Source organism: Neofelis nebulosa, chromosome 17 (assembly GCF_028018385.1).
Source record: "Neofelis nebulosa isolate mNeoNeb1 chromosome 17, mNeoNeb1.pri, whole genome shotgun sequence".
Classification (NCBI taxonomy): Eukaryota; Metazoa; Chordata; class Mammalia; order Carnivora; family Felidae; genus Neofelis; species Neofelis nebulosa.
In genome coordinates, this window is record NC_080798.1 from 45,451,670 (window position 1) to 45,479,308 (window position 27,639).

At 43.0% G+C, this 27,639-nt stretch overlaps 2 protein-coding genes across 2 annotated transcripts in view; one reads left to right on the top strand and one right to left on the bottom strand.

Moving 5' to 3' along the window:
- WWP2 (WW domain containing E3 ubiquitin protein ligase 2) overlaps nt 1–27,639 on the top strand; it is a 155,129-nt gene that overhangs the window by 83,284 nt on the left and 44,206 nt on the right. The window contains exons 7-8 of the mRNA XM_058707642.1: nt 11,061–11,188; nt 24,376–24,586. Of these exons, the coding sequence (XP_058563625.1) occupies nt 11,061–11,188; nt 24,376–24,586 (339 nt within the window). The remainder of the gene's footprint in view (nt 1–11,060; nt 11,189–24,375; nt 24,587–27,639) is intronic.
- On the bottom strand, nt 17,117–18,026 carry LOC131499563 (large ribosomal subunit protein eL6-like). Its single transcript, XM_058707644.1, has one exon. The coding sequence runs from the start codon at nt 18,011–18,013 to the stop codon at nt 17,147–17,149; it is 867 nt and encodes a 288-aa protein (XP_058563627.1). The 5' UTR covers nt 18,014–18,026; the 3' UTR covers nt 17,117–17,146.

The following is a 27,639-nucleotide window of genomic DNA, read 5'->3' on the forward strand; positions in this document are numbered from 1 at the left end:
GGGACTCAAACTCGAGAACTGTCAGATCATGACATCAGTGGAAAGTCAGATTCTTAACTGACTGAGCCACTCAGGTGCCCCTCCCTGCCCATTTAGTTTCAACCTTTTTGGTCCTTGTATGTTAGGTAGCGTTATTTGCGATGGCATTCAGGTGAATTTTTAAAACACCAGGTGTTTTAAAACACCTGGTATAAAACACCAGGTAGATGATAGCATCTACCTTTAAAGTGTCCCAGGCTATATATCTTTCTTTGATTCGTGATGTCCTTGGAGTCGTTTTCATCATCCTCTCGCCTTTTCATTTCTGTGTGTCCTGCCTTCTTTATTTCCTATCCCTAGACTGACTTGCCACGTTAAACCTGCCTTAGGTGTGCTTTTCTTTATCTTGATGAGTGGAAGTCATCTTTGGTTTGCTCATTATTTGATAATGGAGTGTGAAAGTCTACATCCAGCAGTGTGAAGGGTGTGGAGAGACCAAGGACTTGCTCCCTCTGTAAAGATTTTGTTTGGCTTTACTTTTTAGCATGTCTGTGTGTTGGGTCTATTGTATAGATAGATGGCCTTTGAAGGTTTAAGTTCTAATGACAAAATGACTATGGTTTTTAAATGTTTATTTATTTTTGAGAGAGGGAGACACACACAGAGAAGACGTGCGAGTGCACACATGAGTAGGGGAGCAGCAGAGAGGGAGACACAGAATCTAAAGCAGGTTCTAGGCTCTGAGCTGTCAGCACAGAGCCCGACACGGGGCTCAAAGTTAAAAACTGTGAGATTATGACCTGAGCTGAAATCAGACGTTTAACTGACCAAACCACCCAGGCACCCCTAAAATGACACAAATTAAAAAAAAAAAAAAAAGAGATTAGTGAAAACATTGAGTAGGATGTAGTACAAATAATTGTTATTTTGTGAAGGAGACGGGGGAAGTAAGACCAGGTTGGTTTGTTGTTCCTTTTTTTTTTTTTTTTTTTAATTTTTTAAAATTTTACCTTTAAAAATGGTTTTAAAAAGTTTTATTTTAAATCACATCGTTCGGTTTTGCTTTACACTTAGGAAAGAATGAATTGCAGACTACTGAGGAGTTACTTCTCCATTTATTTCTTCTTGGAGGGGCAGAGAGTGCAGGGGGAGTGGTGCCAGACCCTCAGCCAAATGCCATGCTAAAGGCACGTGTGCGTCATCCCTCTGCCTGTCCCTAGCGGAGCCTAGAATAGCGCCTTGCTGCACGTAGCGGCAGCTCAATAAATACTTGTTGAATTGAAAGAGTCTTGTGTTCTTGCTCCTTATTTGCCGAAACTTCGGGGTGGGTCTTTCTCCTAGTTTACATTCCTTGGTGCCACAACTCCTGAGAAGTGATGATCTCAGGGGCCCTGGGTATAGGGGAGACTTTTTATCAGGACTGCCTTGTGCTTTCTAAGGCTGAGCCTAACCGCCAGGAGTGTGGTGGGTTGCCACTGCTCTCTCAGTCTCTCCTGTGTCCTCTGTTTTTTCTTCATGACTGATAGTTCTGTATTGAACCCTTCACATGGACTATTCTTTCCAAATCCTTGCAACTTCTGCGGTTAGCACTGGAATCAGACATAGCTTGACACATAATTATGTCTTTTTGGGGAAAAGGAATGTATAAAGTCCCTGTACCTGGATTCTAGCAGAAGAGAATGTTACTTACCCACTAAGAATAGTAACAATTCACTTATATATCGTTTGTTCAAATTTACAAGCAATTGTTGAATCTTAAGAACGTGTATCTCATAAAGGACGCTGCATCACAGAAATGCTGTTCCTAGGAGATGAGCCCTGATTGCGTAGAGCTAAGCCATACCTGCATAAGGCCTTCTGAAATCAGAGTGAAACAGGGTGGTCAGCAAGAATTTGGGCCAAGGCTATTACCTAGCCATATCTTTAAAAATTAGTATCGTCTTCTGTGGAAATTGACATTTATTTGTTTGGGAGGATGTATTGATTTTCTATTGCTGTGTAATAAATCACCACAAACTTAGGGCTTAAAACAGTAACATTTTTTAGCTCACCCTTCTGTAACAGCACAGGCTGGCTGGCTGGATTGTCTCCTCAGGGTCCCACAGGGTCAAAATCAAGGTGTTGGCCAGGCTGTGTTCTTTTTTTATTTTTTTAAACTTTTTTTTTTTTAATGTTTATTATTTATTTTTGAGATAGAGAGACAGAGCACGAGTGGGAAAGGGACAGAGAGGGAGAAGACACAGAATCTGAAGCAGGCTCCAGCTCTGAGCTGTCAGCACAGAGCCCGATGCAGGACTCAAACCCATGGACTGCAAGATCATGACCTGACCTGAGGTTGGGCACTTAACCAACTGAGCCACCCAGGTGCCCCTGCATTCTTTTGTTTTTAAAGATTTTTTTTTTAATGTTTATTTTTGAGAGAGAGAGAGAGAGAGAGAGAGAGAGAGAGTGAGCGAGAGTGCTGATGTGGGGCTGGAACCCACAAAACGTGAGATCGTGACCTGAGCCAAGATCAAGAGTCAGACACTCAACTTAATGAGCCACTAGGCTCCCTCGCCTGGCTGCATTCTTATCAGGAAAGTCTAAGAAGTATTTGCTTCAAAACTCTTTCAGGTTGTCGATAGACTTCAGTTACTTGTGGGTGTAGGACTCAGGTCCTTGTTTCCTTACTGGCTATTAAACTCTCTCAGGTCTGAAAGGCCACCTGCGTGTTCCCCACTCCCATGTTCATGCCAGCAAGGGTGTGTCAAATCCCCCTTGAACTTTGAATTGCTCTGATGTTCTTTTTTGCTCCCCACTTCTCACACCTGCCAGAGAAAGCATGCTGATTTTAGGAGATCAGGCTTGCTTGTGTGATCTCCCTTTATTAAGGTCAGCTGCCATATAACATTATCAAGGGTGTGAAGTTTTGTTGCATTCACTGGTTTTAGGCATTAGGGTGGGGTATCTTTTGGAGGCGGTGTCGTTTTAGAAATTCTGCCTACCACAGAAGGTATTTCTCTTAACTGTCATGTTACTCACTTGCCTAGTCTTTACCTGTTGGCGTGTGCTTCAAAATTACAGCTGGGACACATAAAAACCCACGTAGAATCTGGTTGGATTTGAAGATTGTCTCACAATTTTAGTATATGTATGTGGGCATAAAATGGGTCTGGTGAAATCATTTTTATTTTTAGACGCTGATATTAGAGAACGTTTTTACAGGATGCTTAGAGTTAGTCTTTCTGGAAGGCAGTAGCTCTGATACTTCTCAATTATCTGCTAGACTTTGGATTCCATCCCCTGGCATGGATTCCATTCTCTAAAGGGATGGCAGGAGATGAGGAGGTGATGAGTGGATTGCAAAGAACTTTGGTGGTACTAGAGATTACAGGCCCAAGAGTGCTTTTGAACTTGAATGCCTGCTTCTTTTATTCATTCAGCAAATATTTTTATGCGCCTTCTTGTAAGGCCAGGCACATGCTGGGTGCTGGTTATGCAAAGGTACACAAAAGAGACATGGTTCCTGACCTCATGGACCTTACTGGAGATAGACATTGAACAAATAAACAAACGAATATACAATTACAAATACAGGTGCCATAAAGGGAAAATTAGAATGCCTGGTGAGAGAATGCAAGAGAATTTACTCTAGCCTGGGAGATGAGGGACGTTTAGACCAAGATTTGGATCGGGCTTCTAGAGAAGAGTGTGCCAGCTGAACAGATCAGCAGAGCCTCTGAATTTTCCTCAGGAGCAATTTGGCGCATTGTGTTGAATGTCCAAGGAACATACTCTTTTTGGAGCTTACCTCACTCCTGCTGGATTTCTGCCTTTGTGATATGCTGTGTCAGAACACTTAGAAATAACACCCGAGTGTGTCGTTGACCCTGGTACCTCAGGGTCCTACGTAGTCCTTTTTGGTCTGAGGCTGTAGCACAGGGGACACTCAAACGATTTCAGTAGACAGAAGGTGGAGACGCTCTTCTGGCTTACCTGCACAAGCCGGGGCTCCACATCCCTTTCAGGGTCCCCCCATGCAGATTCCAACTGCGTGTCCATGGGGACCGGCGGCCCACAGTGCTGGCTGCCTGAGCGTCCTACATCCTTGTGCCGTCTCAGGCCGTGGGACACATCAGTCACCCGCTGCAGCACCGAGCGGGGTGGAATGGGGAGTGACTACTTCCCGTGAGCTTTAGCTCTCTTTCAAGTGTGGGAGGGTGTTTGAGCATTCTCTTCTAGTGTTCCCAACCTGCAATCTGGAATTCGGTGAGATGAATCAAAATGTATCCTACGTTCTCTTGCAAGATGCATCTTTTAGTCTCCTAGAGCTGCCACTGTTGGGGAGATTGCTCTCTACTCCAGGCTGGGCAGAAGTAAATCATTTGTCTTTCCGGGACGTAGAATGGACTTGGCAGCAGTTTTATTTTTACCTTTCCTGTCATTTCAGAGGCTGGCAGCCTAGAGGTAGGGTGTGGAACAGAGCCGTAAATGACCCTTGGAATGACTGGAAGGGTCCCATTTTAACTCTTAATTGCGCCTTTCCCTTTTAACCTCCCCTTCTTATCCCCTTTCCTATGGCCGCCCTCCCCCCACCGCCCCTCGAATCCACATTTGAACAGGGAGGAAGAATTGAGGAGGGGGTAGGTCGGAGCAGGTTTGCTTGTCGATGCCTCTCTCCATGGTGGAAACAGTTTCTTTTCCCATCACCAATTCCCCTGTTTTTTGTTTTTTTTTGTTTTTTTTTTTCCTGTGCTTCTATTTTAAGAGCCTGTTTTTTTGCTGGTTGTCTTACTGGAAACTGGCCCAGCCTCACTCAGTTTTGTTTCCATGCTGCTATTAAAAGACAATGCCCAGTTAAGAGGCCTTGGAAGAGGGGCAGGACAGACACCATCTTGGGTCAGGTCATCCAGGCACATATCGATTCCTTGGATTGGAATGTGAAAAGGGTTTATTAGGTGCTTTTAATGTCTACATTGTTTTTTGATTTGTTTTTTTGATTTATTTTATTTATTTATCAAAAAAATTTTTTTAATGTTTATTTTTGAGAGAGAGAGAGAGACACAGAGCACGCGTGGGGGAGGAGCAGAGAGAGAGAGGGAGACACAGAATCCAAAGCAGGCTTCAGGCTCTGAGCTGTCAGCATAGAGCCCGGCCCCGGGCTTGAACTGACAGACTGTGAGATCATGACCTGAGCTGAAGTTAGATGCTTAACTGACAGCCACCCAGGCGCCCATTTATTTGTCTTTTTAAGTGGAGGTTAGCTCACTATTAGTTGTTATACCTTGAAACTTCTCTTGTGTGGAGCTCAAATACTGATGGGCCTGAATCGGAGGTCAAAGAACCCGTTTTGTGTCTTGGCATCTTTTACCAAGATAGAAAATTATGCTCAGCGCTTGGTATCCAGTCAGCCGGGACTTCTTGGCATTTGGGAGAGATGTGTCCCTATGCTTTGAAAAATTTTCATATTTACTAATACAGAGTGTTTGGAGAGTCCTGAATGTCGCCTGACATACATTCTTATCAAGATTCTTGCTTTCTGTATTTTTTTGAGCATATCCTCACACTATAGTTACCTGTCTTTTAAAACTTTTGCTCACTTTTATTTTTTCTCATGTGATGAACTGTTTTTATTTACATTGGCTGAAATATACAGATTGATTTTTTTAAAAAATTATTAAGTTAGGTTTACTGAGATATAATTTGTACACGGTAAAATTCATCATTTGCAGTATACAGTTCTGTGGGTTTTGACAAAAGCATATAATCTGGTAACCACTACCATACTCAAGACGTACACAGTTTTATCTCCCTGAGAAGTTCCTTCGTGCCTCTTTGTCGTCAGCCTCTCCTACTACCTCCAGCCACTGCCAAACACCAAATCTGTTTTCTTTGCCTGTAGTTTGCCTTGCTTCTTCCCAAATGTTATAAAAATGGAATGACAAACTGTAGCCTTTAAAGTCCTCCTTCTTCTGGTTAGTGTAGTGCATTTGAGATAAATCCATGTTGTTTCGTGTATTAGTTCGTTTGCTTTTATTTGCTAAGTAGTATTCCCTTCTATGGATGTACCACAGTCTGTCGATTTCACCAGTTGAAGGACTTTGGGTTGTTTACAAGTTTGGAAATAAGGAAGAAAGTCACTGTAAACATTTGCCTAGAGGTTTTGGGGAAGCCTGTATTTTCCTTTCTTTTGGGTAAATATGTAGGAGTAGGATTGTGGTTTGTATGCTAAATGCATTATTTAACTTCATGAGAAACTGCCAAACCGTTTTCTAAAGTGGCTATACCATGTTGCATTCCCTCCAGCAGTGTTTGAGAGGTTCAGTTTGCTTGCATCCATCCTCCTCAGCACTTTTTACTGGCAGTTTTTTGTCTGTTTGGTGTCCGTTCAGACACGCATGTGATGGTGGCTCGTTCTGATTTTAATTCATATTTCCCTAATGACTAATGATGTTGAACATCTTTCATGTGCTTGTTTGCCATTTGTAGATCATCTCTGGTGAAACGTTTGTTAAAATCTTTTGATTATTTGTTATATTGGTTTGTTGTTACTGAGTTTTGAGAGTTCTTTATATATTGTGGATCTAAGTCCTTTATCAGATATGTATTTTGCACATATTTTTCCCCAGTCTCTGGATTGTCTTTTTGTTTTCTGGCTAATGTTTTTAGAAGGGTAGGCATGTTGAATTTTGATGAAGTCACTAACTGTTTTTAAAAATCCATTTCCATGTGAAGGATATGATAGACTTAATAATCTCAAATTGTGAGCCACTACCAAATTTGAATTCCACTTTTAATTTGACAAAAAATTTTGTGTTCTGGCTTGTAAGGCATCACTTTTTTGGACTCTTCATTTCGTTTTCACTCATGGTACCAATGCTAGGGCTGCCCTCCTTATTTTTTAACCAAGGAAACAAAGTTTTATGTAAGTACTCCACATCAACTATTGCCATGTGATGATGGTCAACAAAGCTGCACTGGAAGGACAGTGCCAGGTTGTCAGCCAGGCTCACTCACTTGCCAAGTGGCTCTCACATGTCAGCATTGTAGGGTGTGATGCAAGTTTGTGTCTGAGCAAAATTACAAATCGCCCCATTTCCACTAAGATGTAAGCTCCTTGAGATCAGGGACTCTTTCCGGTTTTGTTTCTTAGTGCTCACCGGTTTACTGAAGAGTACGATACAGGATATGAATCAACAGCCAGATGGAAGAGATGCATAGGGTGGGGTGTGGGGGAAGGTGCCGAGCTTCCGTGCGCTTTCCAGGCATGGCGCTCTTCCCACATCTCCACATGTTCACTGATCCGGAAGCTCCAGGCACCCTTTCTGTTCTGTTGCTAGTCCTAGAATAGGGCTTATTGCTCAGAAAACAATAGATGAAGGGTACCTGGGTGGCTCAGTAGGTTGAGCGTCCTACTCTTGGTTTCACCTCAGGTCATGATCTTGCTGTTTGTGGGATCAAATCCTGCGTCTGGCTCCATGCTGATGGTGCGGAGCCTGCTTGGGGTTCTCTCTCTCCCTCTCTCTCTGCCCCTCCCCTGCTTGAGTGTACACCTGTGTGTGCTCTCTCTCTCCAAATAAATCAATAAAACTTAAAAGGAAAATAATAATTGATTGCTTTTCAGTGGACTTCATGAAAAGCGATACAAGATGTCCCAAAGCAACCAAGGCTGTGACTCTCAGGGTGCAGCTGAGGACCGAGGCCAACTCTGTGAATGGCAAAGCCTGAGTGCCAGGGGACAGCCCAGAGCCCTGTCTGGGGGACCTCATGTGCCACAAATCTGTTTCTAGGAGTGTGGAGAGAGATTTCCAGGGCCCTGGCCCTGACTGGATTTCTTAGGGAGGCTTCAGTTTCTGAGAGAGGAACTTAGGTGAGGACATGCCAGCATTCTGAGAAGGGCATGCTGTGAAGAAAACTCAGTCTCTGTAACTAGGTGACTTGAAACTGCTTGTGGAGTTTTGCTGTTCCATCTTCGTCTGACTACCCCAGGAGCTGCATAACCCCCCACCCGACCGACCCCTGCTGCCCACCCGCCCTCAAAATGGTGTCAGGATCCGGCCAAAGTTGAAGTCACTGGCAGAGCTGAAGCCAGGCTGCCTGTGGTGGAGCCCAGCTCATCTCCACCCCATCGTCCCGCATTTGTCCTGATACTATTTTGGCTTATGGTGTGTGGTTTCAACATTTGGGCCAGCTTTTAATCACGACACAGTCCCATCTTGTAAGGGCTGAGTGAATCCTCCAAGAGAGGAAACTGCTGAAGGGAAGATTTTCCTTAAATGTTGAGACCTTCTCTTCTTTGAGACTCTTCTATTAAAGGTAATTCAAGGTGAAAAAGGTAGTAACTCCCGATTTGGGGCAAGAGAAGAATCTGGGCAATGGGTGTGTGTGTGTGTGTGTATGTGTGTGTGTGTGTGTGTGAGGGTGTGTGTGTGTGGGAGTTTGTGTGTGTGTGTGTGTTGAGAGGAGGGGGAAGGGTGTGTGTACATGTGTGTTGAAGGGAGAGGGGAGGGTGTGTATGTGTGTGTTGAGGGTGGGGGGGTTTGTGTGTGTGTGTGTTGAGGGGAGGGGAGAAGGGTGTGTGTGTGTGTTTGTGTTGAGGGTGGGGGGGTTTGTGTGTGTGTGTGTTGAGGGGAGGGGAGAAGGGTGTGTGTGTGTGTGTGTGTGTGTGTGTGTGTGTGTGTGTGTGTGTTGGCGGGGGAGGGCGGGGGTGGCAGTGAGCTGCGGCCAGGGAGGCAGCACTTCACGCCAAGTGGTCCCAGCTGCCCCTGGTTTCCAGGCTAATCCCAGCCCTGCTGCAGCCCATCATTCAGGGCAAGCTGCTATCATTAGTGGTTAAACATTTCTGAAACTATTCTCTCTCAACTCTGACCGCATGCCCTTTCGGGGAAGGGAGGGAGGAGTCAGGGGGAGTTAGTGGGGCCCACCCTGCTCTCATGCCCAGCTGCTCTGCAGAGGGACAAGGAGCCCTCGACTGGATGTGCTCATGGGCTTTTTGGAGCCTGTGTGTGTGACAGGACTGAGGTCGCATTTTCTATGCTGCCCACACAGCCTGCTGCCTCTTGAGTGATACAGCCCTCTGCTGTGGGCTGTGAGTACCAAATCAGAGAGGATTTTTTGTCCTTTTAAGGGGATTCTTGGCTGAAATAAACTTTCTATTAACCAGTTTTATCTCTCTTGAGCTCTCTGTCTTAAACACATATACACACATTTGCCAGTGGCTGAAGACCCGTCTTTCCCTTTGGAACTAATCTGTACTCCTCCTGCTTTCGATGAGGGCTTGTGGTAAAATGTTCAGTACTAGCATTTCTTCCCGTGATGTGGGAGTTTGAAATATTTTTCTTGACTGAGGTGTGGTTGACAGCTTTTGATTTATGAAATTAGCTCAGGGAAAAATAAGATGGAAAAAGAGAGTCCAAATTAAATCCTTATTTCCATAGCTCATTTGTGCCCTCTCTATCCATTTTTAACTGTCGTGCAGTCTTTAGGTATGAACTCCAAGGTTTGCTAGGTTTCTTCTTTCCTTCCTTCCTCCCTTCTATCCTTCCTTCCTTCCTTCCTTGCTTCTAGTTTTGGTCCAAGAAAAGACTTTTTTCCTTACTCAAAGGTGTACAAACTCAATGAAGAAAACTAGAAAAGCATAAAAAGAAAAGCTAAGGGAATTCGTGTTCACAACAAAGATAATCACTATTAACACATATTTTTTAATCACTATTGATATTTTGGCTTATTGGAAAAAGTCTGTTTCTTGTGCTAGAGTAGGTGGTTGGTGGGGGCACCCGTTCCCCCCACCCCCCCTCCCCGAGAACCTACAGGTTTGTTGTGCTGCAGGCTTGTTCCAACACGCTGATTGAGGGGGTCTCACCAGCAGAGGTGTTGTGGTAGGTATGGAGCCTTCCAGCCCAGCAGGGGACCTTTCCGTTAGAGCTCTTTAGCTTTCTATTGGCCCAGTGACCCGTGAAAGAATAGCCTGGGAGGGATTCAGTTCAAGTCCAGGCTTCCCACCCCCAGCCTCCAACCAAAGAGCATGGGCTCTTGACCTTAGACTGCTTGGATTTGAGTCTTGCTCCATTGCTTACTTTCTCTGTCTTTTTTCTTATCTGTAAAATAGGCATAATAATAGTAAGCTCCTTCCAGGGTTGCCCTGTTAAATGAGATAAAATACGTGAAGTGCACAGTGCATCATGGATATCTGTTACATGATGTTCAGGCTCAGCACGTATTATATACTTGTAGAGTAATTATTCCTTTCATTGTTGATAGTAACCTCACTGCCCCATGTCACATGGGGTAGATTGGTCTTTCTTCAATGGATAATATTTAAATGCTATCACTGCTGAAAACTAGTAGATAATGACTAAGTAGTAGAATAGTCTCCTTTGACAAAACAGCTGGACTGAAGGGCAGGGAGGCTTAGATATTTTCACTAGTGAACAAAGTCAGGCTACAGCAGGATCGTGAGAATACATACTGCCTACTATCTGTTGTTCTGAAGTTGTCAGATAGATTCTCTGCTCCTGGATCCCACCGTTTTCCTTGTGATACAGATCCCTTTATGCATTGTTCCTCATTTGTTGGGATGGACCACGGAGTCATCTTTTCTACATAAAACATGTCAACCTGTGCATTGGCTGAGGCTGTCTGGTACCTCTTGACTTCCTTTCCCAAGGGCAGGATGTTTCTAGCTATAGAGAAAATGGATCTGGATAAGTTTTGGGCTCTTTTTGCCTAATGGGAGAAATATGTCATCTGTAGCCTGTCCAGTGATTCTTGTTTATTTCTTACATTTGAGCCCAATAAAAATAATGTGATGGTCACAGGATATTTTGCCAGTTATTTCAGATGTGGGGGCAATTCACTCTGGATTTGTTTACTTCAAGTGGAAAAGTTTACCCAAAGTTGCCTTCTGGGTTATTACCAAGAAGGAACCTTACCTGGGTCTCTCTGTTTGGAGCCAGCTTCTGTTGAGTCAAAGACCAGAGGGGCTATTAAAGGTCTTATTTCCAATAAATAGTGAGAGAGGGAATGCGGTGACTTAGATGGGACATACTGCTGTCTTTTTCACAGTGACTTATGTCTGTCTGCTTTATACTTTGAATTTCCAGGACGCACAGACATTCAGGTGGTTCAGCCAGAACAACCACAGCAACCGGCGAGCAAAGCCCCGGTACTAGCAACCGGCACCGCCAGCCCGTCAAGAACCCAACCCACAATGGCTTGGCCAATGGCACAGGTGAGTGACAACACAAAATACCAGCCTGAATGAAAGCAGCGGCTTCTAACTTGTGCTCACATGGAGCCAGGACTCTGCTGTGTCAGGATGTAGGGTGGGCGAGAGAAGACTCCAATACTGAAATGAACTTGAACCCATCACCTTTTCCATTGGCCCATCTTCTTTTGTCTCTGGCCAAGGTTATTCTCCATATGACTCCATACACTCTTCTAAAATATTACTTTGCACAAAAATAAAGAGTATTGATTTTTAAAATTCATTTCTTATCAGTATTGGGGGCAAGGGGTATCTTATTTCTAGATGATACATTTTTTTATTTCCTTAATTTAAGGAAATGCTCAGACTAGGGAGAAAGAAGACTAAGTATTGTTGCTCCGAGCTGGGTTTGAGAAGATGGCGGCACCGTTGGGTCGGTTGGGATGCTGACTAGGGGCAGAGCCAGGTGCCATGGGATTGGGGTGGGGAGGGCACATTCTGTGGCTGTGAGAGTATTTGTCCCATTTGAGAATAGGTGCCCCTTCTGTGTCCACAGAAAACTTTCCTGCCCTTGATTCTGCTTCTCTGTAAGTGGGAAGGGAAGGACCTATTTCAAAACAAATCATTTTTTGTCATGCTTTCCTTCTGTCTCATCAGGACGGTGTCGAATTAGAAAGGAAAAAGAAGTCCATTTTTCTAAATGTCTTGAAAATCGTCAAAGCTTTAGTATGGCCGATCGTTTGCTCATTTGTTTTAATTTGAAGCAGTTGGGAATGGACTTGGGTGTTTGCTTCAATAAACTGTAGAAATGTCGGTGTTTAAATCAGCATGTGACATCGAATTTTGTAGATGCTTGTGATAGCAGAGGTGTGGCCCAGAGAGCAGAGATCTGGAGCAGCAAGCCTGTTCACGTAGCATTTCCGTGGTATTGTTACTCCTCTTTGCGAGACCAGCATACTGAGTAGCACAAATCGGTTAGCGTTACTTTCTAGTGACTTTCCTATAGATGCGAGCTGCAGAGCCCGTCTGATAGTTTATGGTGTTTAGTTATAGCATTATGTGCACCAGGCTGCAGGATGCAGTGGCCTGTGCTTGTTTCAGTGTATCTGTGGTGGCCTGGCTTACTCCTTGGAGTTTGGGACCTGCTTGAAGAAATCGAGTTAGCTGGCTCACCCTGAGCCTTAAGGATAAGGATGAGCGGGAGGTGGGGAGTACAGGCGACGACCATCTCATCCTCCCGGTGTCCCTGTGACAGCCACCATATCCAAGCGCTGGAACATCCAGTCGTCGCAGCCACGGTGGGCGGTGGGGCGGGGGCCTGGCCTCCAGTCTGTGTGAAGAGGGTGGCCAGGTGGTGGCTGTGGACTGTGTTAGAGAACACCTGATGCGGCTCCGTGAACACCAGTAAACATGCTTCCCTTAGAGAAAGAAGTCGCTTGTGGAGGAGGGCCAGCCCTTACAAATGGGGAAGGGGAACTGGTTTTTTCAGAACCACTTGTTTCCTGGAGGCTGTGGCCAGGCTACCAACCCCTTCGTTTCTCAGGGGTCTATATTCCTTGACACTGGTTTCCTTCAGTCATCTCTGCTTTTCTCACAAAAAACTATTGGTAAATTGACTTTATATGGTGATGGTCTTTGAGTCACTTTCCTTGGATACCAGAAGAGATCTGTGTTTCCCCTATGTTTATTTTTAGGTACCTTTGTGTGTTATCCTTATCTCCAGGAACATTATGTTTCAGCAGACGAGGCAGGTGCCAGCCGTGTCCTCAGAAAGCCAAAGCTGCCTTGGGCATGTTTTATGGTGGTGTATCTGAATGCCTAGACTGTTCCCAGAACCCGTCTGTGAGGAACGGTTGTTGCGTTTTGGGGATTTCTGCCTGTTAAAATACTAAGGCCTTGGCCTCTGTCTCGTCTCTCTCCTTTCTGCTGTGATGACGCTTCACCTTTGCCTCACAGCCAGTCTGGACTTTGTAGGCTCTTTCACGTCTACCCAAGGGGTACAGAAAGATCTTACCTTCCCTTCGGGGAGCAGACGGAAGCCCACTCTTTGGCAGCACAAGACAAGAAGGGAGTTTGCGGCCGTGAATGAGGACATCTTCATCCTTCAATACTCTGCTCTTAGAGCTGTGAGGACCAGTTCCAAAATGGTGGTGGCAGCGAGCTGTGCCTCCAGGAAATATTTCCACAGACACACAAGACTGATTTAGCAAGCCTTTCTGGCTGTGCTCTGCAGTTATGCATGAAAAAGACATTTGGGGCAAAAACAGAACCGAGTTCCAGGTGTTTTTTTTCATGTTGTCACAACTGTAAAGTATCCATTTTTATAAAATGAAAGTGAATGGCAGCCCGTCTGTATAAACCTAATATTACCAAGGTTTGGAAGTGGTGCATTTGAGAAGTAGACGAGTGGTATATAGCACTTCATTGAGGCTTGTGTGCCTTGAGTGACTTTGTGACTTTTATTGAAAACTTTACCAAGAAAATTACATCTCTTACTCGTCTCTTAAATGTGATTTCCATGCACATGAAGTCTGGAGTCACGCTGGCCGCGCTCAGTGGTGGGCCTTAGTTTTCTCATCAATAAAATTAGGACAAGAGTCTATATCTCAGAAAGTTGTTATAAGGAATAAATTATATAAAGCATATAGAGTGCCTAAGACCTCAAAGTTAGCTTTTGTCTTGATGAATAATTTCATACAATTGTAGTTATGTAGCATGGGTATGTGGGATTTTTTTAGTCTCTTATTTTTTATACACGCTTCTGTGTATCTGTTGTCTTGTTTATTTTTTTTTTAGTGGCCTCATACTACTTCATAGTTAATATTCATTTACCCATTCTTCAATTCTTAGGTATTTCTCTGTTGTAAAACAAAATCCTAATGCAAATGTCTTTGCACACAGCTTTGTTTCTTCCTGAATAAAGTTCTTGAGTCAGAGGATACCAATGTTTAGAAATGAGATCAGATGTATGTTACCAGATTGCCTTCCAAAGGGATTGAAGCAATCATATATTCCAAAGCAGTATGAATTTTCCATTAGATGGTATATGAGGTTTATTTTTTTCCTGAAACCTTATAAATACTGGTTTATCATTTTGCCAGTAGCTCTTAAGTGTCGCTTCATTGTGGAACCTAATTGCATGTTTTCAGTTCTTCGTTGCTCCACCGTTTCTTTCCTCTTGTGTGATTTTTTTCATAGAATTTGATTTTTTTTCTTGATATTTGGAAGTTTATTTTAGAGATTTATATGTTAGAGATTGCTTTTTTTTTTTAATTGTGGCAGAATATACATAGGCATTAAACATTTGAAGTATGTAATTTAGTGGCATTAATTACATTCTCACTGTTGTGCAACTGTCACCACCTCTCTGCACTTCTAGAACTTTTTCATCTTCCCAAACTGAAACTCTGTACCATCTATCTATCTATCTATCTATCCATCCATCCATCTGTAGCTTATTTATTTATTTATTTTGAGAGAGAGAGAGAGAGAGAACACGAGAGTGTGGGGGAGGGGCAGAGAGAAAAGGAGAGAGAGAATCCCAAGCTGTGTGGGCTTGATCCTCATGAACCATGTGATCATGACCTGAGACGAAATCAAGAATTGGCTCCTTACTAGACCAAACCACCCAAGAGCCCCTGAAACTTTGTACCCTTTAAACAGTATTTTTTTCCTTTCCATCTGCCCTGCAACACCAGTCCTTGGTAACCTCTCTTCTACTCTCTTTAACAGTTGATTTATTCTAGGTACCTCATAGAAGTGGAACAATTTTTCCTTTTGTCTCTGGCTTATTTCACTTGTCATGTTTTCCAGATTCATCCATGTTGTAGCCATGTATCAGAATCTCATTCCTTTTTAAGGCTGAATAACATTCCACCGTATGTGAATGTCACATTTTATGTATCCATTCAGCTGTTGATGGACATACAATTGTGCCTACCCTTTGGCTAGTTTGAATAATATTGAATAATGCTGTTGTGAATAGGGGTGTACGTGTATCTGTTTGAATCCCGGCTTTCAATTCTTTTGGCCATAAACCTAGGAGTAGAGTTGATGGGTTTTATGTATGATAATTCTGTGTATCTTTTTGAGCATTCCTCAAACTATTTTCATGGCAGATGCACCATTTTACATTTCCTCTAGCAATGAATGAGTGTTCCAGTTTTTCCATATCCTTGCCAACACTTGTTTCCTGATTTTTTTTTAAATAGCCATCTTAATATATACGAAGTACTTAGGTATACGTTTTATCTGTTACATTTATGATTGTACGTTTACCCCCATGTGTGGTTTTACATTTTTCTCTCATTTTCTGTGGCTTTTATAGAAAAGGAGATAGAAAATTTAAAAATAATTATGCCTGAACATTTTTTTTTTTTTTGAGAGAGAGAGAGAGCACGAGCGTGCGCGCGAGCACACAAGTGAACAAGGGGCGGAGAAAGAGAGAGCGCACAGCGGGGCTCACCCAAAGTGGGGCTCATGTTCTACCTGAAGCAGGGCTTATGTTCACCTGAAGTGGGACTCCAGCTCATGAACCGTGAGATCACGGTGAGATCATGACCTGAGCCGAAGTCAGAGCTTAACCGACCGAGCCACCCAGGTGCGCCACGTTTTTCTAATGTCTCAAAGGGCTAGTCCTGCCCTATAACTGTTTCTCCATGATATTCTTTGGTAGTTTATACATTTTCAAAACAAATTTCAGACTTCGAGTTTTTAGAAGTGTGGTGGGATGTAAATGGAAATTGGGTGAATTAGCCAGGAAAGGACTAAATTTTCCCATCAGGTAATATGGTATTGCTTTGTCCATTTACAAGTTTCTCTTCTTGTTTTTCATCTAATTTTTCTTCTTTTTTTCCATCTAATTTAGTTTTTCTTTCTATAAGCCTCACCCACCCTGTGTCATGCTAATTATGAAAGGTTTTTCTAGTTTGGGTTCTCTTTTTTTATTTTTTTTCTTTAATGTTTATTTAATGTTTGAGATAAAGAGACAGAGTGCAAGTAGGGGAGAGGCAAAGAGAGAAGGAGACACAGAATCTGAAGCAGTCTCCAGGCTCTGAGCTGTCAGCACAGAGGCCAACGCGAGGCTTGAACTCACTAACCATGAGATCATGACTTGAACCAAAGTCGGACACTCAACTGACTGCACCACCCAGGCGCCCCTTGGTTGCTCTTAGGAAGAACTGAGTAGTCCATTGCCTTGGAAATACATTGCTTGTGTTTCATGGACAAGAGATAGTGACTGCTTTACTGTGCATTGTATATTACGAGCTGATCTTCAGTTTAAAAAGTTTCCATTGTTGGCAGTTGCCTTCGCCATGCCCGGATATGGGGGCTTTGTATACCAAGAACCCCGCACTACTCTGCACACACCTGAAGATCTTGGAACACACAGTGAGCTGGCAGCATGTCCGGGATTAAGAACAAGAATTTACAAATCCTGATCTTTTTTTGGCTAACTGTGACAAGTATGTCTCAGCCCTGAATGAATATCTGATTCATAAAGTTAGAGTGTTTAACCAACATCACAGAGGGAACCTTGTGAAATACTCCTTATTGCGGAAACCAGAGGCCATTCAACTGCCATTTTACCTACTTGCCCCATTTACCCTGTCGTCTTGGTACAGGAAAGCCGTCAAAGCAATCTTCACTTCTCCTCCTGTCCCTCCGTTGTTTTTACTTAATGGTATTCTGGATTTGAATACTGGTTTTGCTGTTTGCTACCTGCGTGGCGCTGTCTGGGTGGAACCTCTGTGAGCTTCAGTTTTGTCTTAAATACGATGGGAATAGCATCTTCCTCACAGAGCTATTGGGCAGATAAATGGGCTAATGAAAAAAAATTTGCTAAAGACACTGCAGGATCCTGGATTGGTTCTTGTAACATAAAAAGGACCTTAGTGGAGAAGCTGGCGAATCCAAATAAAGTCTTTTTTTTTTTTTTTTTTTTGATGGATCTGTTATTTAATTAGGTTCTTTGTAAGAAATTTAGAACACCAATTTGTGAGGGTAAACTCCATTCGTGAGAGCAAACACAGAGCGGAGGTAGCCCTGAAGCTGAGGAACGGCTTTGATTTTTGGCAGAATTTGCGAGTCCACAGCTTTCTGATCAACCTTGCGCTGCTCTGTAATCTCATATTTCTCTTTCTCCGTGTCGAAGATCTCACCTTCCTGGTGTCTGGGCTTACGCAGCTTCTTCTTCTTGAAGTAAGCATCAGTGAGGTGTTTGGGGATTTTCACATTGCTGATATCAATTTTGGTGGAGGTGGCAATGACAAATTTCTGGTGTGTTCTACGCAGAGGAACTCGATTAAGGGACAGAGGTCCAGTCACAAGTAGCAAGCCACTGCTCAGTTGCTTCAGGAAAACCACTCTCTTGCCTCTGTGGCGCCCAGTGAGGATGATCAAAATGGTCCCAGGAGTGATGCTAGCTCGCAGTTTCCTCACATGCTGACTAAAAGGTTTTTTGCCGTGGCTCAACAGCTTCCGAGGCACATCTTCAGTAGGATAATACCTAGGCATTTTGTGAAGTTTAACCACTCGGGTACCACCATTCTTGTCACCACCAACTGGTTTTGTGACAGTAGCAAGAACCTTCTCCTTCTTTTTCTTTTCAATCCTGGATTTAGCTGCTGAATACTTCCTCTTGTACATGGCCTTTCTCGAATACATAGCCGATCGGGAATATCTGCCAATTCCTCTGACTAGGACAGGGTTTCGGCTGCAGTGGGGCTTCCCCTTCTTTGGCATTTTAGCCTTGGGGTTACCCTTCTTAACCTTGCCACCAGCATCAGCCTTCTTGGCTTCAGGTTTCTTCTCCTTAGCATCCGGCTTCTCAGCTTTTTCGCCCGCCATCTTGCAAGATGGGAAAGAGCCCAAATAAAGTCTTAAGTTTAATTAATAGTAATACATTGGTGTTCATTTTTTAGCTTTGACAAATGTGCTATGCTTATATAAGATAATATGCCCTTGACTCAGTTTCCCCTAATATTGCTATCTTTGTACTATCTTTCCAACTTTTGTTTTTTGAAAACTTATTCTATTTTTTTTTAATTTATTTTTTAATTTACATCCAAGTTGGTTAGCACATAGTGCAACAATAATTTCAGGAGTAGATTCCAGTGATTGATCCCTTGTGTATAACACCCAGTGCTTATCCCAACAAGTGTCTTCCTTAATGCCCCTTACCCATTTAGCCCCTCCCCCTCCCACAACCCTTCCAGCAACCCTCAGTTTGTTCTCCGTATTTAAGAGTCTCCCTGTTTTTATATTATTTTTACTTCCCTTCTCTTTGCAACTTTTCTAGAAGTCTAAAATTACTCCAAAATAAAAATGAAAAGGAAAGAAACTGCTTTGCAATTGATAGTGTTACATAAATATCAGGTGGTTTTATTTCAGATTTCTTTCCCTAGATTATTAGATTTAGTCCAGCAGGTATTTAGTGAACAAATATTTGTCAAATGCCATTTTGCTAAGCACCATGGATGGTGTAAAGAATTATAAAATAAGGTTTCTGCCTTATAATCTCTTTTAAAAAAAGAAGCTCAAGACACTGTTTCCTAAGTACCAGCACAGCAGATGTCACAGGGGCTGTGTGTTCGAGTAGCTGGGACCACAGGTGTTGTGGGATCCACAAAGGGGATCAGTCTCGTCTAAGTAGTGGAGAGAGGGGCTGAAATGAGCAAGGGGGTGTAGGCAAGGTCATAGGAGACAGAGAGTGGAAGTAGTGAAAAATGAAGGAAACAAATTTTCCCTTGTTCTCAAGAAGGATGTAGTCTTTGAGGGGAGGTAAGTTGTGTATATCACATCATTAGGATTAATAGAGAATATTGACAATATAGTTTGAATAGAGCTAAAATGTAAAATACAGCAATTCTGTAAGGCATGACTAAATTCTAACTTCTTGTCTTTCTCAGTCCAGTTTTTTCCCTCTAATTGAAGCCACTTCATGGCTTGATTAGGGGACTCTCACTGGTTTATCATTGTGACTGTAGGCCAGTGACTTCATTGTTAATTGTCTGAACTTCAGTGTCTTCTGGATATAAGCTGTGATGGGTGGATTTATTTCTGAGGTTCTTTCAAGCTCTCACGTTCTAAGAATGTGTGTATATGTGTACACACACATATACACTTTTTGAGAACAGAAGAGTATAAGCATGGACACAAAGTTGTCAGCTCGAGGATACCTGGCTCTCATACTCTATTTCCAAATCAAAGCATAGCACAAAGCTTCAAAACAGATGAGCTACTGTGGTGGATCCCAGGCTCTCGGGTGGGTCTGTGGACAGATACAATCCTGGTGGGAACCCCCCCCCCCCCCCTTTTTTTTTTGAAATGGATTTCTTTCTTTCTTTCTTTCTTTCTTTCTTTCTTTCTTTCTTTCTTTCTTTCTTTCTTTCTTTCTTTCTTCCTTCCTTCCTTCCTTCCTTCCTTCCTTCCTTCCTTCCTTCCTTCCTTCCTTTCTTTCTTTCTTCCTTCCTTATTTATTTATTTATTTATTTATTTTGAGAGAGAGAGAGAGAACCCAAGAAAAAAGGAAAGAGAGAATCCCAAGCAGGCTTTAGCTCAGAGTCGGATGGTGATCCCATGAGCCGTGAGATCATGCCCCGAGTGGAAATCAAGAGTCAGCGCTTAACTGCTTAACTCATTGAGCCACCCAGGCACACTGGTGGGAACCCTTCTAACTAGATTGGAGGGTCTTTTCCATTGGCATGGAAAATGGGCCTCTGCTTTTGTTCTTTTCCTGGTCAACAGTTTCATAATAATTATTTTTAACAGGTAGTACATGTACATTCTGAAAATTTTAAAAGTATAAGTAGCTCAAACAGTGTAAAGGGTCCTTCCTGTTCCAGTCCTGTAGCCTCCAGTTTCCTCCCCGGAGGCAGTCACTGTTGTGTTCCTTATGATTCTTTCAAAGCTATTCTTTGACTGTACAAGCATATGCACACATATTCTTTGAAAACACACACACACACACACACGGTAGCACAATATATATGCTGTTCTGCACCTTCACATTTAATAATTATCTTAGAAATGTTGGCATAGAATCTGAAGCAAACTTGAAGAGCTTTGCCTCTTTCCTTCTCTGCTAAACACAGCCAGAGATGGGGACAATTTTAGTCTCATAAAAAAACAGTAATCACCGTGGATTTGACTATTTTAAATATGTTTAAATCCAAGAGCTCATAACGAATGATCTTTACACAGAACAGAATTTCACTGTTCATTTTTGGAGACCAGTGAGTAAAAGGAAAGACTCAAGCATTTCTCCTGCCTTTTCTTTACAAACTGAACCTCAAGGTAGCCAAAGAGTTGATGAGGGACAGTTTCTCTTACAGGCAATAATAGAATTAGAATGTAACTGTTTTGCAGTCCACAGCCAATTTACGTTTAGGTAATAATCCCCAGTGGCTGCTGGCATTGCCAAAGGGTGATAACCAGATGTTCTGTGCCTCCTGATGGAGGTATGCAAAGTCCATCTGTGTCACAAACATTGAGTTTATAAAAGTAAAAATAATATAATGAATCTAACCCCGGTCTTTAAATATTATTGGGTCATGGCTGTTTTAATTTCATCTACAGGCCTCCCCCACCTCTGTTCTCCACACCCATCCCCACTCCCCCCCCGCCCCCCCATGAATGCATTTAAATTTCTCATTATCGATGGAGTGCCTGAGTGGCTCAGTTGGTTAAGCGCCTGACTTTGGCTCAGCTCATGATCTCACCATTCCTGAGTTTGAGCCCCGCGTTGGGCTCTGTGCTGGCAACTCAGGGCCTGGAGCCTGCTTCGATTCTGTGTCTCTCTTTCTCTCTGCCTGCCCACCCACCCCCCCCGCCCCCCACCCCCTGCCCTGCATCTTTCTCTCTCTCAAAATTAAATAATAAAAAAATTAAATTTTTTAATATTACCAACTGTTCTCCAGAGATGTTCTAATAATTTCTACTCCTACCAGTGATAGGTGAAAATGCCAGTTCTTCCTACACCCTTATGAGCGTGCGATCAACTATTTTTGTTCTTACCAATCTGATAGGTTAAACAATGGTATTTCATCATAGTCTTCAATTACATTTTTCATCTCATAATTGAAATTGAGCATCTTTTAATACGTTTAGAGGTAATTTGTATTTTCTCTACTCTGAAGTGTCTGTGCATGTTTTTGGTCTTTTTCTAATTGATTTGTAGAGGTTCTTTTCATATCAAAGAAATTAGCCATTAGTCTGTAATATGGGTTGGTAATAATTTTCCCCAACTGGTTTTTCTTTGATTTTGATTTTGCTTGTGATTTTTTTTTTTTTGCCACTTAAATTAAAAAAAACTTTAATGTAGTTGAATTCATCCATCTTTTATGTCATCTCGATTTTGTGTGATACTTCAAAAAGTCTTTTACACTTTGAGATAAAAGTAACCTCCTCTGTTTACTTCCTCTTAAGTTTCATTTCTTATGTCAAAATTTTGGATTCATGTGGAATTCATTTTCATGTAACGAGTAAGGTAGGGATAAAACTCATTTTTTCCCCCAGTATATTACCCAGTCATCACAGCAATATTTATTGAATAATCACTTTACTACAGTCATTTAAAATGCCACCTTTGTCATGTACTAAATTCTTACGTGTATTTAATTCTGTTTCTGGAGTTCCTTATTAATTTCATCACCATCTGCTTATTTGTGTGTCTGTACCACATTGTTTTAATTGTTGTGGCTTGATGGTGTGTTAATACTTTAGAGAATTACCCGTCCCTCCACAACACTCTTCTTTAGAATTTTGGTGGCTGTTCTGCATTTAGTTTTTCTTAAAACTTTTAAAATTAAAAAAAAAAAAATTTAATGTTAATTTTGAGAGAGAGAGAGAGAAACCGAGTGTGAGCTGGGAGGGACACAGAGAGGGGGAGACACAGAATCCGAAGCAGGCTCCAGGCTCTGAGCTGTCAGCACAGAGCCTGATGTGGGGCTCAAACCCGCAAACTGCGAGATCATGACCTGAGCCGAAGCTTAACCAGCTGAGCCACTCAGGAGCCCCTAGTTTTTCTTATAACTTTTAGAGTGAATTTATTTAGTTCTCAAAAATGTGAGGTTTTTTTTTTTTTGTATTGGAATTGAATAAAATTTATAGATTTGCATGAAGAGAATTGTCATCTGCTGTGTTTTACTAATTTGGCTGAGATAGAATAGGAAATAGAAGTATGAAGTCTCGCATTTGTGTTGGGGAAACACCAGTTGCATGAGATGGAGCCATTTATTAAACAACTAATTTAGCTGATGTTGCCAGACAGTATTTCATACACTGGGGAGAAAGCAAATGGATTGATCACAGGTAGTCCCTAGGCTCTTTTCCATTTCTTTTTTTTTTTTTTCAACGTTTTTTATTTGTTTTTGGGACAGAGAGAGACAGAGCATGAACGGGGGAGGGGCAGAGAGAGAGGGAGACACAGAATCGGAAACAGGCTCCAGGCTCCGAGCCATCAGCCCAGAGCCCGACGCGGGGCTCGAACTCACGGACCGCGAGATCGTGACCTGAGCTTAAGTCGGCCGCTTAACCGACTGCGCCACCCAGGCGCCCCTCTTTTCCATTTCTTAAGATCAAGCGGCATCACAGCCTGTGAAGAAATTTGGTTTCAGCTGGTTACCAGTCTCAGGTTAGCCAAGAGGATTATATGGTTGCTTCAGAGTTGTTACAATCTTGGCTTGCTTTAGAGGATGTGCCAAGAGGGAGAAGCAGAGCATGGTAAATGAGTAGTTCAGGCTCTGGAAGCAGGCAGTCAGGGTGTGAATTAGGTGCCCGTCAACCTCAGCAGGTTATTTAACCTCTTTGAGCCTCAGTTGCCACAACTGTAAACTGGGGATGTTAATTGTACCGAATGTGTACGGTTGTATGTGAGGCTGACATGAGAGAATCCAAAATGCTTTGCACTTTGCCTGGCATACACAGGGGTTCTGTACAAGTTAACTAATACCACTTCTATTGGAAAGCTGAGTGCGCTGGTCTGATGGGATCTGATTTATTTTGTTCCGTTCCTGCTGTCATTATTGAGGAGAGGCAGTAGAAGAAGATACCTAGAAGAAAACAGCCTGGTGATAAGAAGGGAAGGGCCTAGAAGCATTAAAGCAAGAGCAGGCCTTCTAACTGGAGAAGGTGGATGAGAAAGGGGGTGGCCAGGTACTTAGTCTGCATTGCGTGGGGCTGGGGCTAAGATCAGTTAATGGAATCCACTTACTTAACATGAGGAAAACCTGCCGGCGGGTACATCTGTTCAACAATGGAATGGGTCTGTAGCAAGCTCCTGTCAGACGAAGTGTGTAAGAAGAATCTAGATAGTATGTTTGTTGCATTTGAAACCGCAAAAAGAATTTCTGAATTAGGCAGATGAGCTGAAATCACACCTAAGAGGTTTTCCTACAAAATTCTAGTATAAATGTGCATATGTGCAATCACATATAGAAAATTCTCTGCCTATGGCTTATCTACTTTCGCAGAATTCTTCGGAAACTTTGATCCCTTTTGGAGTGGAAGGACATTGCAGTGTCTTAGAGTCCTTGTGAACATGAGTGGTCATCAAAGAAATAAAGAAATGGAGAAATAAGGAGACTCGGAACAGGCTTATTTGACTTCTGTCTCTTTGTCTATTGTTACCTTGAAGACAAGTCCTTTATCTTTAGAGCCCATCTTTTTCATCTGCAGTATTCATCTTTGTTCCGTACTTTGAGCATGAGTCTTTGAAAGAACAAACACATTGTTGGAAATTTTGGCCTCTGCGAGTAGAGAGAGCTTTTTGAAGGAAGTTACCATTTGTACCCAGCAGAGAAATGAAAAGTTTAAAGAGAGGAATATGACCCTATAAACGTGGCATTGGCTTGCTTCATTTAGCACCAACACACCTCCCTGTTACCCTCCTTCCTGCTACTCTTTTATTGCAATATGTGATCATAATATGTTAGAAAAATTCAATGAAAGTATAAAAAAGAGGTAACACTTAATATATTTATTTCAGATCCCTCTCCCGATTTTTTTTGGTGGGGGTGGGGAGGAAGTGGGGACAGGCCATTACTGACTTGCTCTCATTTCCAAAGTTATGTTTTGTAGAACTTTTTGCTGTCACCAGATACATGCATGGCAAAATTATAAGGTACTGTGTTACCACTTTAAGTGAAAAATCTAGTAAACGTGAACACAAGTCTGAGTCGATCTCTTGAATAGGATTTCTGTACTTCCAGTGAATGATGAACCCGCTGCAGCCACTGATCCTGAAGAGTCCTCTGTTGTTGGTGTGGCACCCTCGCCTGCTGCGGTGTCGAGTGTGACCCCGAACCCCACTGCAGTGTCTCTCCCTGTTCCAGCCACACCGGCGGAAGGCGAAGAGCCCAGCACTTCAGGCACACAGCAGCTCCCGGCGTCTGCTCAGGCCCTTGATGCTCTGCCTGCTGGGTGAGTAGCCTTCCAGCAGTGCTACCCCCACTCAAATCTGAGGCTCCTTCGCTAGGACAGAAACAACGTGGTTATTTATTACCTCATGGCTCGTGGTCTCTGGGGACGCTGCCATGCATAGGAGCGAGGGAGGTGTAGAAGACCTGCTCGTTCTCCATAAATCTTAAAAAGAATCTAAATCATCAGGGGCAGAATCAATGCTACCTTATACCACGACTTGGAAAAAAGAGTGTGGCTTTTATGGAACAAGGAGCTCATTTTGCCTTCCTTAGTCTTTGGAGGGTGTTTGCCTAGATCCTGCTTAGAAAACAGCTTTTCTCTCTTTATCTTAACAGTCTATAGAGGGCTTTAGTCTCTGAATATTACTGTATATTACTCCTGTAGCCGGGGCTGATGGTAATTAACATGGACTACTAGTTTTCTTGCCATCCTATGGTTTAGACAGTAAAGACCTTGGATGATAAGAAGATGGCCCCACTAAGACCAAGGGAAGTTCCAGTTTGACTAGGTAGCAAATAGAGATTAAAGCATGGACCTGGGAATCCAATCAATCTGGCTTCAAATCCCCACTGGACCCTATGTGACCTTGCTCAAATGGCTTACCATCTGTGTAAGGGAGGATTAACAATCATGCATAGCTCTCCAGGAAGTTAAGGGCATGTGTGAAGTGCTCACCCAATGGAGGATGTTCCAATCGGTGAATATTTTTGAATTGGCTGTGAAGGAGCCATAAAGGAAGGGAATGGTTCTGAACTGAGAAATGAAGTCTTATCTCAGCAACTACCAGTCATAGTCAGGGCCCGTCCTATTGTGGTCCCAGGATCCATCCTAGTTTATCAGTTTGGTACTGACAAACCAGTGTCCGTATCACCACAGTCACTGTGGTCTGGCTGGTGGTGGTGGTGGTGGTGGTGGTGGTGATCGTGGCATGTAGGTGGGTCCTCTGTACCCTTGTAATTAATTCATAAGGGAAAGGGGAAGGACGCATGGTCTCTAGCTTGATGTATAATATGCCATGTGTTCTTAAGCCTCTTTAGAAAACCCACTTGTTAGAAACAAAAATCGTAAATCTGAAGGCAGATGTGATTTTTACCACATACATATCACATCCTTAGCATTTGGCATACTACCTAACATATTTCTTAATAAAGTATGATGAATAAATGAAGAGTATTGCAAATAGTTTCTAATAACTCAAACCTGGAGAGAATTGGGGTATTGAGAGGTGCCTTTGAAAAGTTTTTGTGAAGTTTTTGATTTTGCGAGAAGATTAATAACCAATTGCTTGTGTCCAGCTCTTCCCTACAGAGATTTATTTTCTCTTTTATATGTGGTAAAGGATACTAGAAAGGCCTTTGTTTGGTTTGTAATTTCAAATCTGTATGCTATAATTTGGGGGGAACAGAGCAGAATCATTTTGGCAGAAAGGAGAGAAAATGGCTGCTCGTGTCCCCTGTGAGCTGTTTGTTTTCTTTTCGCTGAGCAAATGCCTGGAAGGCCGGCTTCACTCCTGTGTCAGTCACAGGCAATTAGGGCTAATGGCTCAACATGTCTTTATGTAGGGTGTGTGTGAGGGTTACTGTTCTCTGGGATCGGGCTCTTCCTGTTTCCAGGCAGCTGGAAAACTCCAGGCTCTGAAAACACTCTTTATTCTGAGTTTGGCAGATGGAGCAGCCCAGGGAAGCCGATTCCCCACCCCCACCTTTGCCAGAGGCTGAACACTTTTCTGAGGTAGAGTTTGAACACTCTCTTTTCCTTAGAGCATTTAGAATGTGATGAGATCCGTGTGTGGGTCCCCTGTGTGGGACATGTATGACAGTCCGGAGAAGGGTATTGAGACCCAGTTTTCCATCCTGAGGCAGCAACCCCTAAGACAGCAGGGAGCTCAGTACTTTGCAGGCTGTCTCAGGCCCAGGAGATTGGAGACTGCCACCAGGACTGCTGGGTGTGTGGCATGAGGATGGCGTGTCTCCGGTTCACTGCTCTGTGATGGCAAGTCGGAGAGGACATGCCTCCTGCAGTGACCCTTCCAAGTCACAGACCTACCATCACCACACCAGCTTCTTTACAAGTTCAGGAGATCCAGACAAGAGCGGTTATTCCTTTACTCCTGGTATCTTGGCTTTAGGAGTCAGGAGACCAATTTTAACTATCTTATTTTATTTTATTTTATTTTATTTTACCTTATTTTATTTATTTTTATTTTTAAACGTTTATTTATTTTTGAGACAGAGAGAGACAGAGCATGAACAGGGGAGGGGCAGAGAGAGAGGGAGACACAGAATCGGAAACAGGCTCCAGGCTCTGAGCGGTCAGCACAGAGCCCGACGCGGGGCTCGAACTCACGGACCGTGAGATCATGACCTGAGCCGAAGTCGGACGCTCAACCAACCGAGCCATCCAGGCGCCCCCCCCCCCTTTTTTTTTTTCTTAAACGTAATTTTAACCTTTTTAAATCAACCTCTGAATAATGACATTTCACACCGAGAATGCTACCACGGCTGCCTACTGTCATTGGGGATAAATTCTGAAATCCTTAATCAGGCCTAAAAAGCCCCACACCATATGACCCCACCTACCCCTCCGACCTTCCATGGAAGACTCTCTCTGCCTTGCTCTCTAAGCTCCAGCCTTAATAACTTAGGTTGGTTTGACAGATGGACCTCCCTTTCTCTGGACTTAGGACCCTTCACCGTGCAGGTCGCTCTTTCCTAACACTTACTGTTTTTTCCATTAATCAGTCAGCACTTCCCCTGGGAATCCTTCCTTGATCCCTGGCAGACAAGGTCGAACTGCCGTGCCTACTGTAACTCTTCTCACAAAGTGTATTTGCTTCTTTCGCATCTCTCTGCCCCGGTGGGCTATAAAAGTCATGGTGACAGGAGCCTGACACAAAGTAGGCCCCCCAGATGTATTTGTAATGAATAAATTTAAGTGCCATCTTTTTTTTTTCTTCCACCTGCATGAATGTGTTCTGCTTCTTTGATGCTTCAAATAGCAACTGTGACAGGAATATTGCACTTTCTTCCCAGAGGCAACAGTGGAAGGCTGTC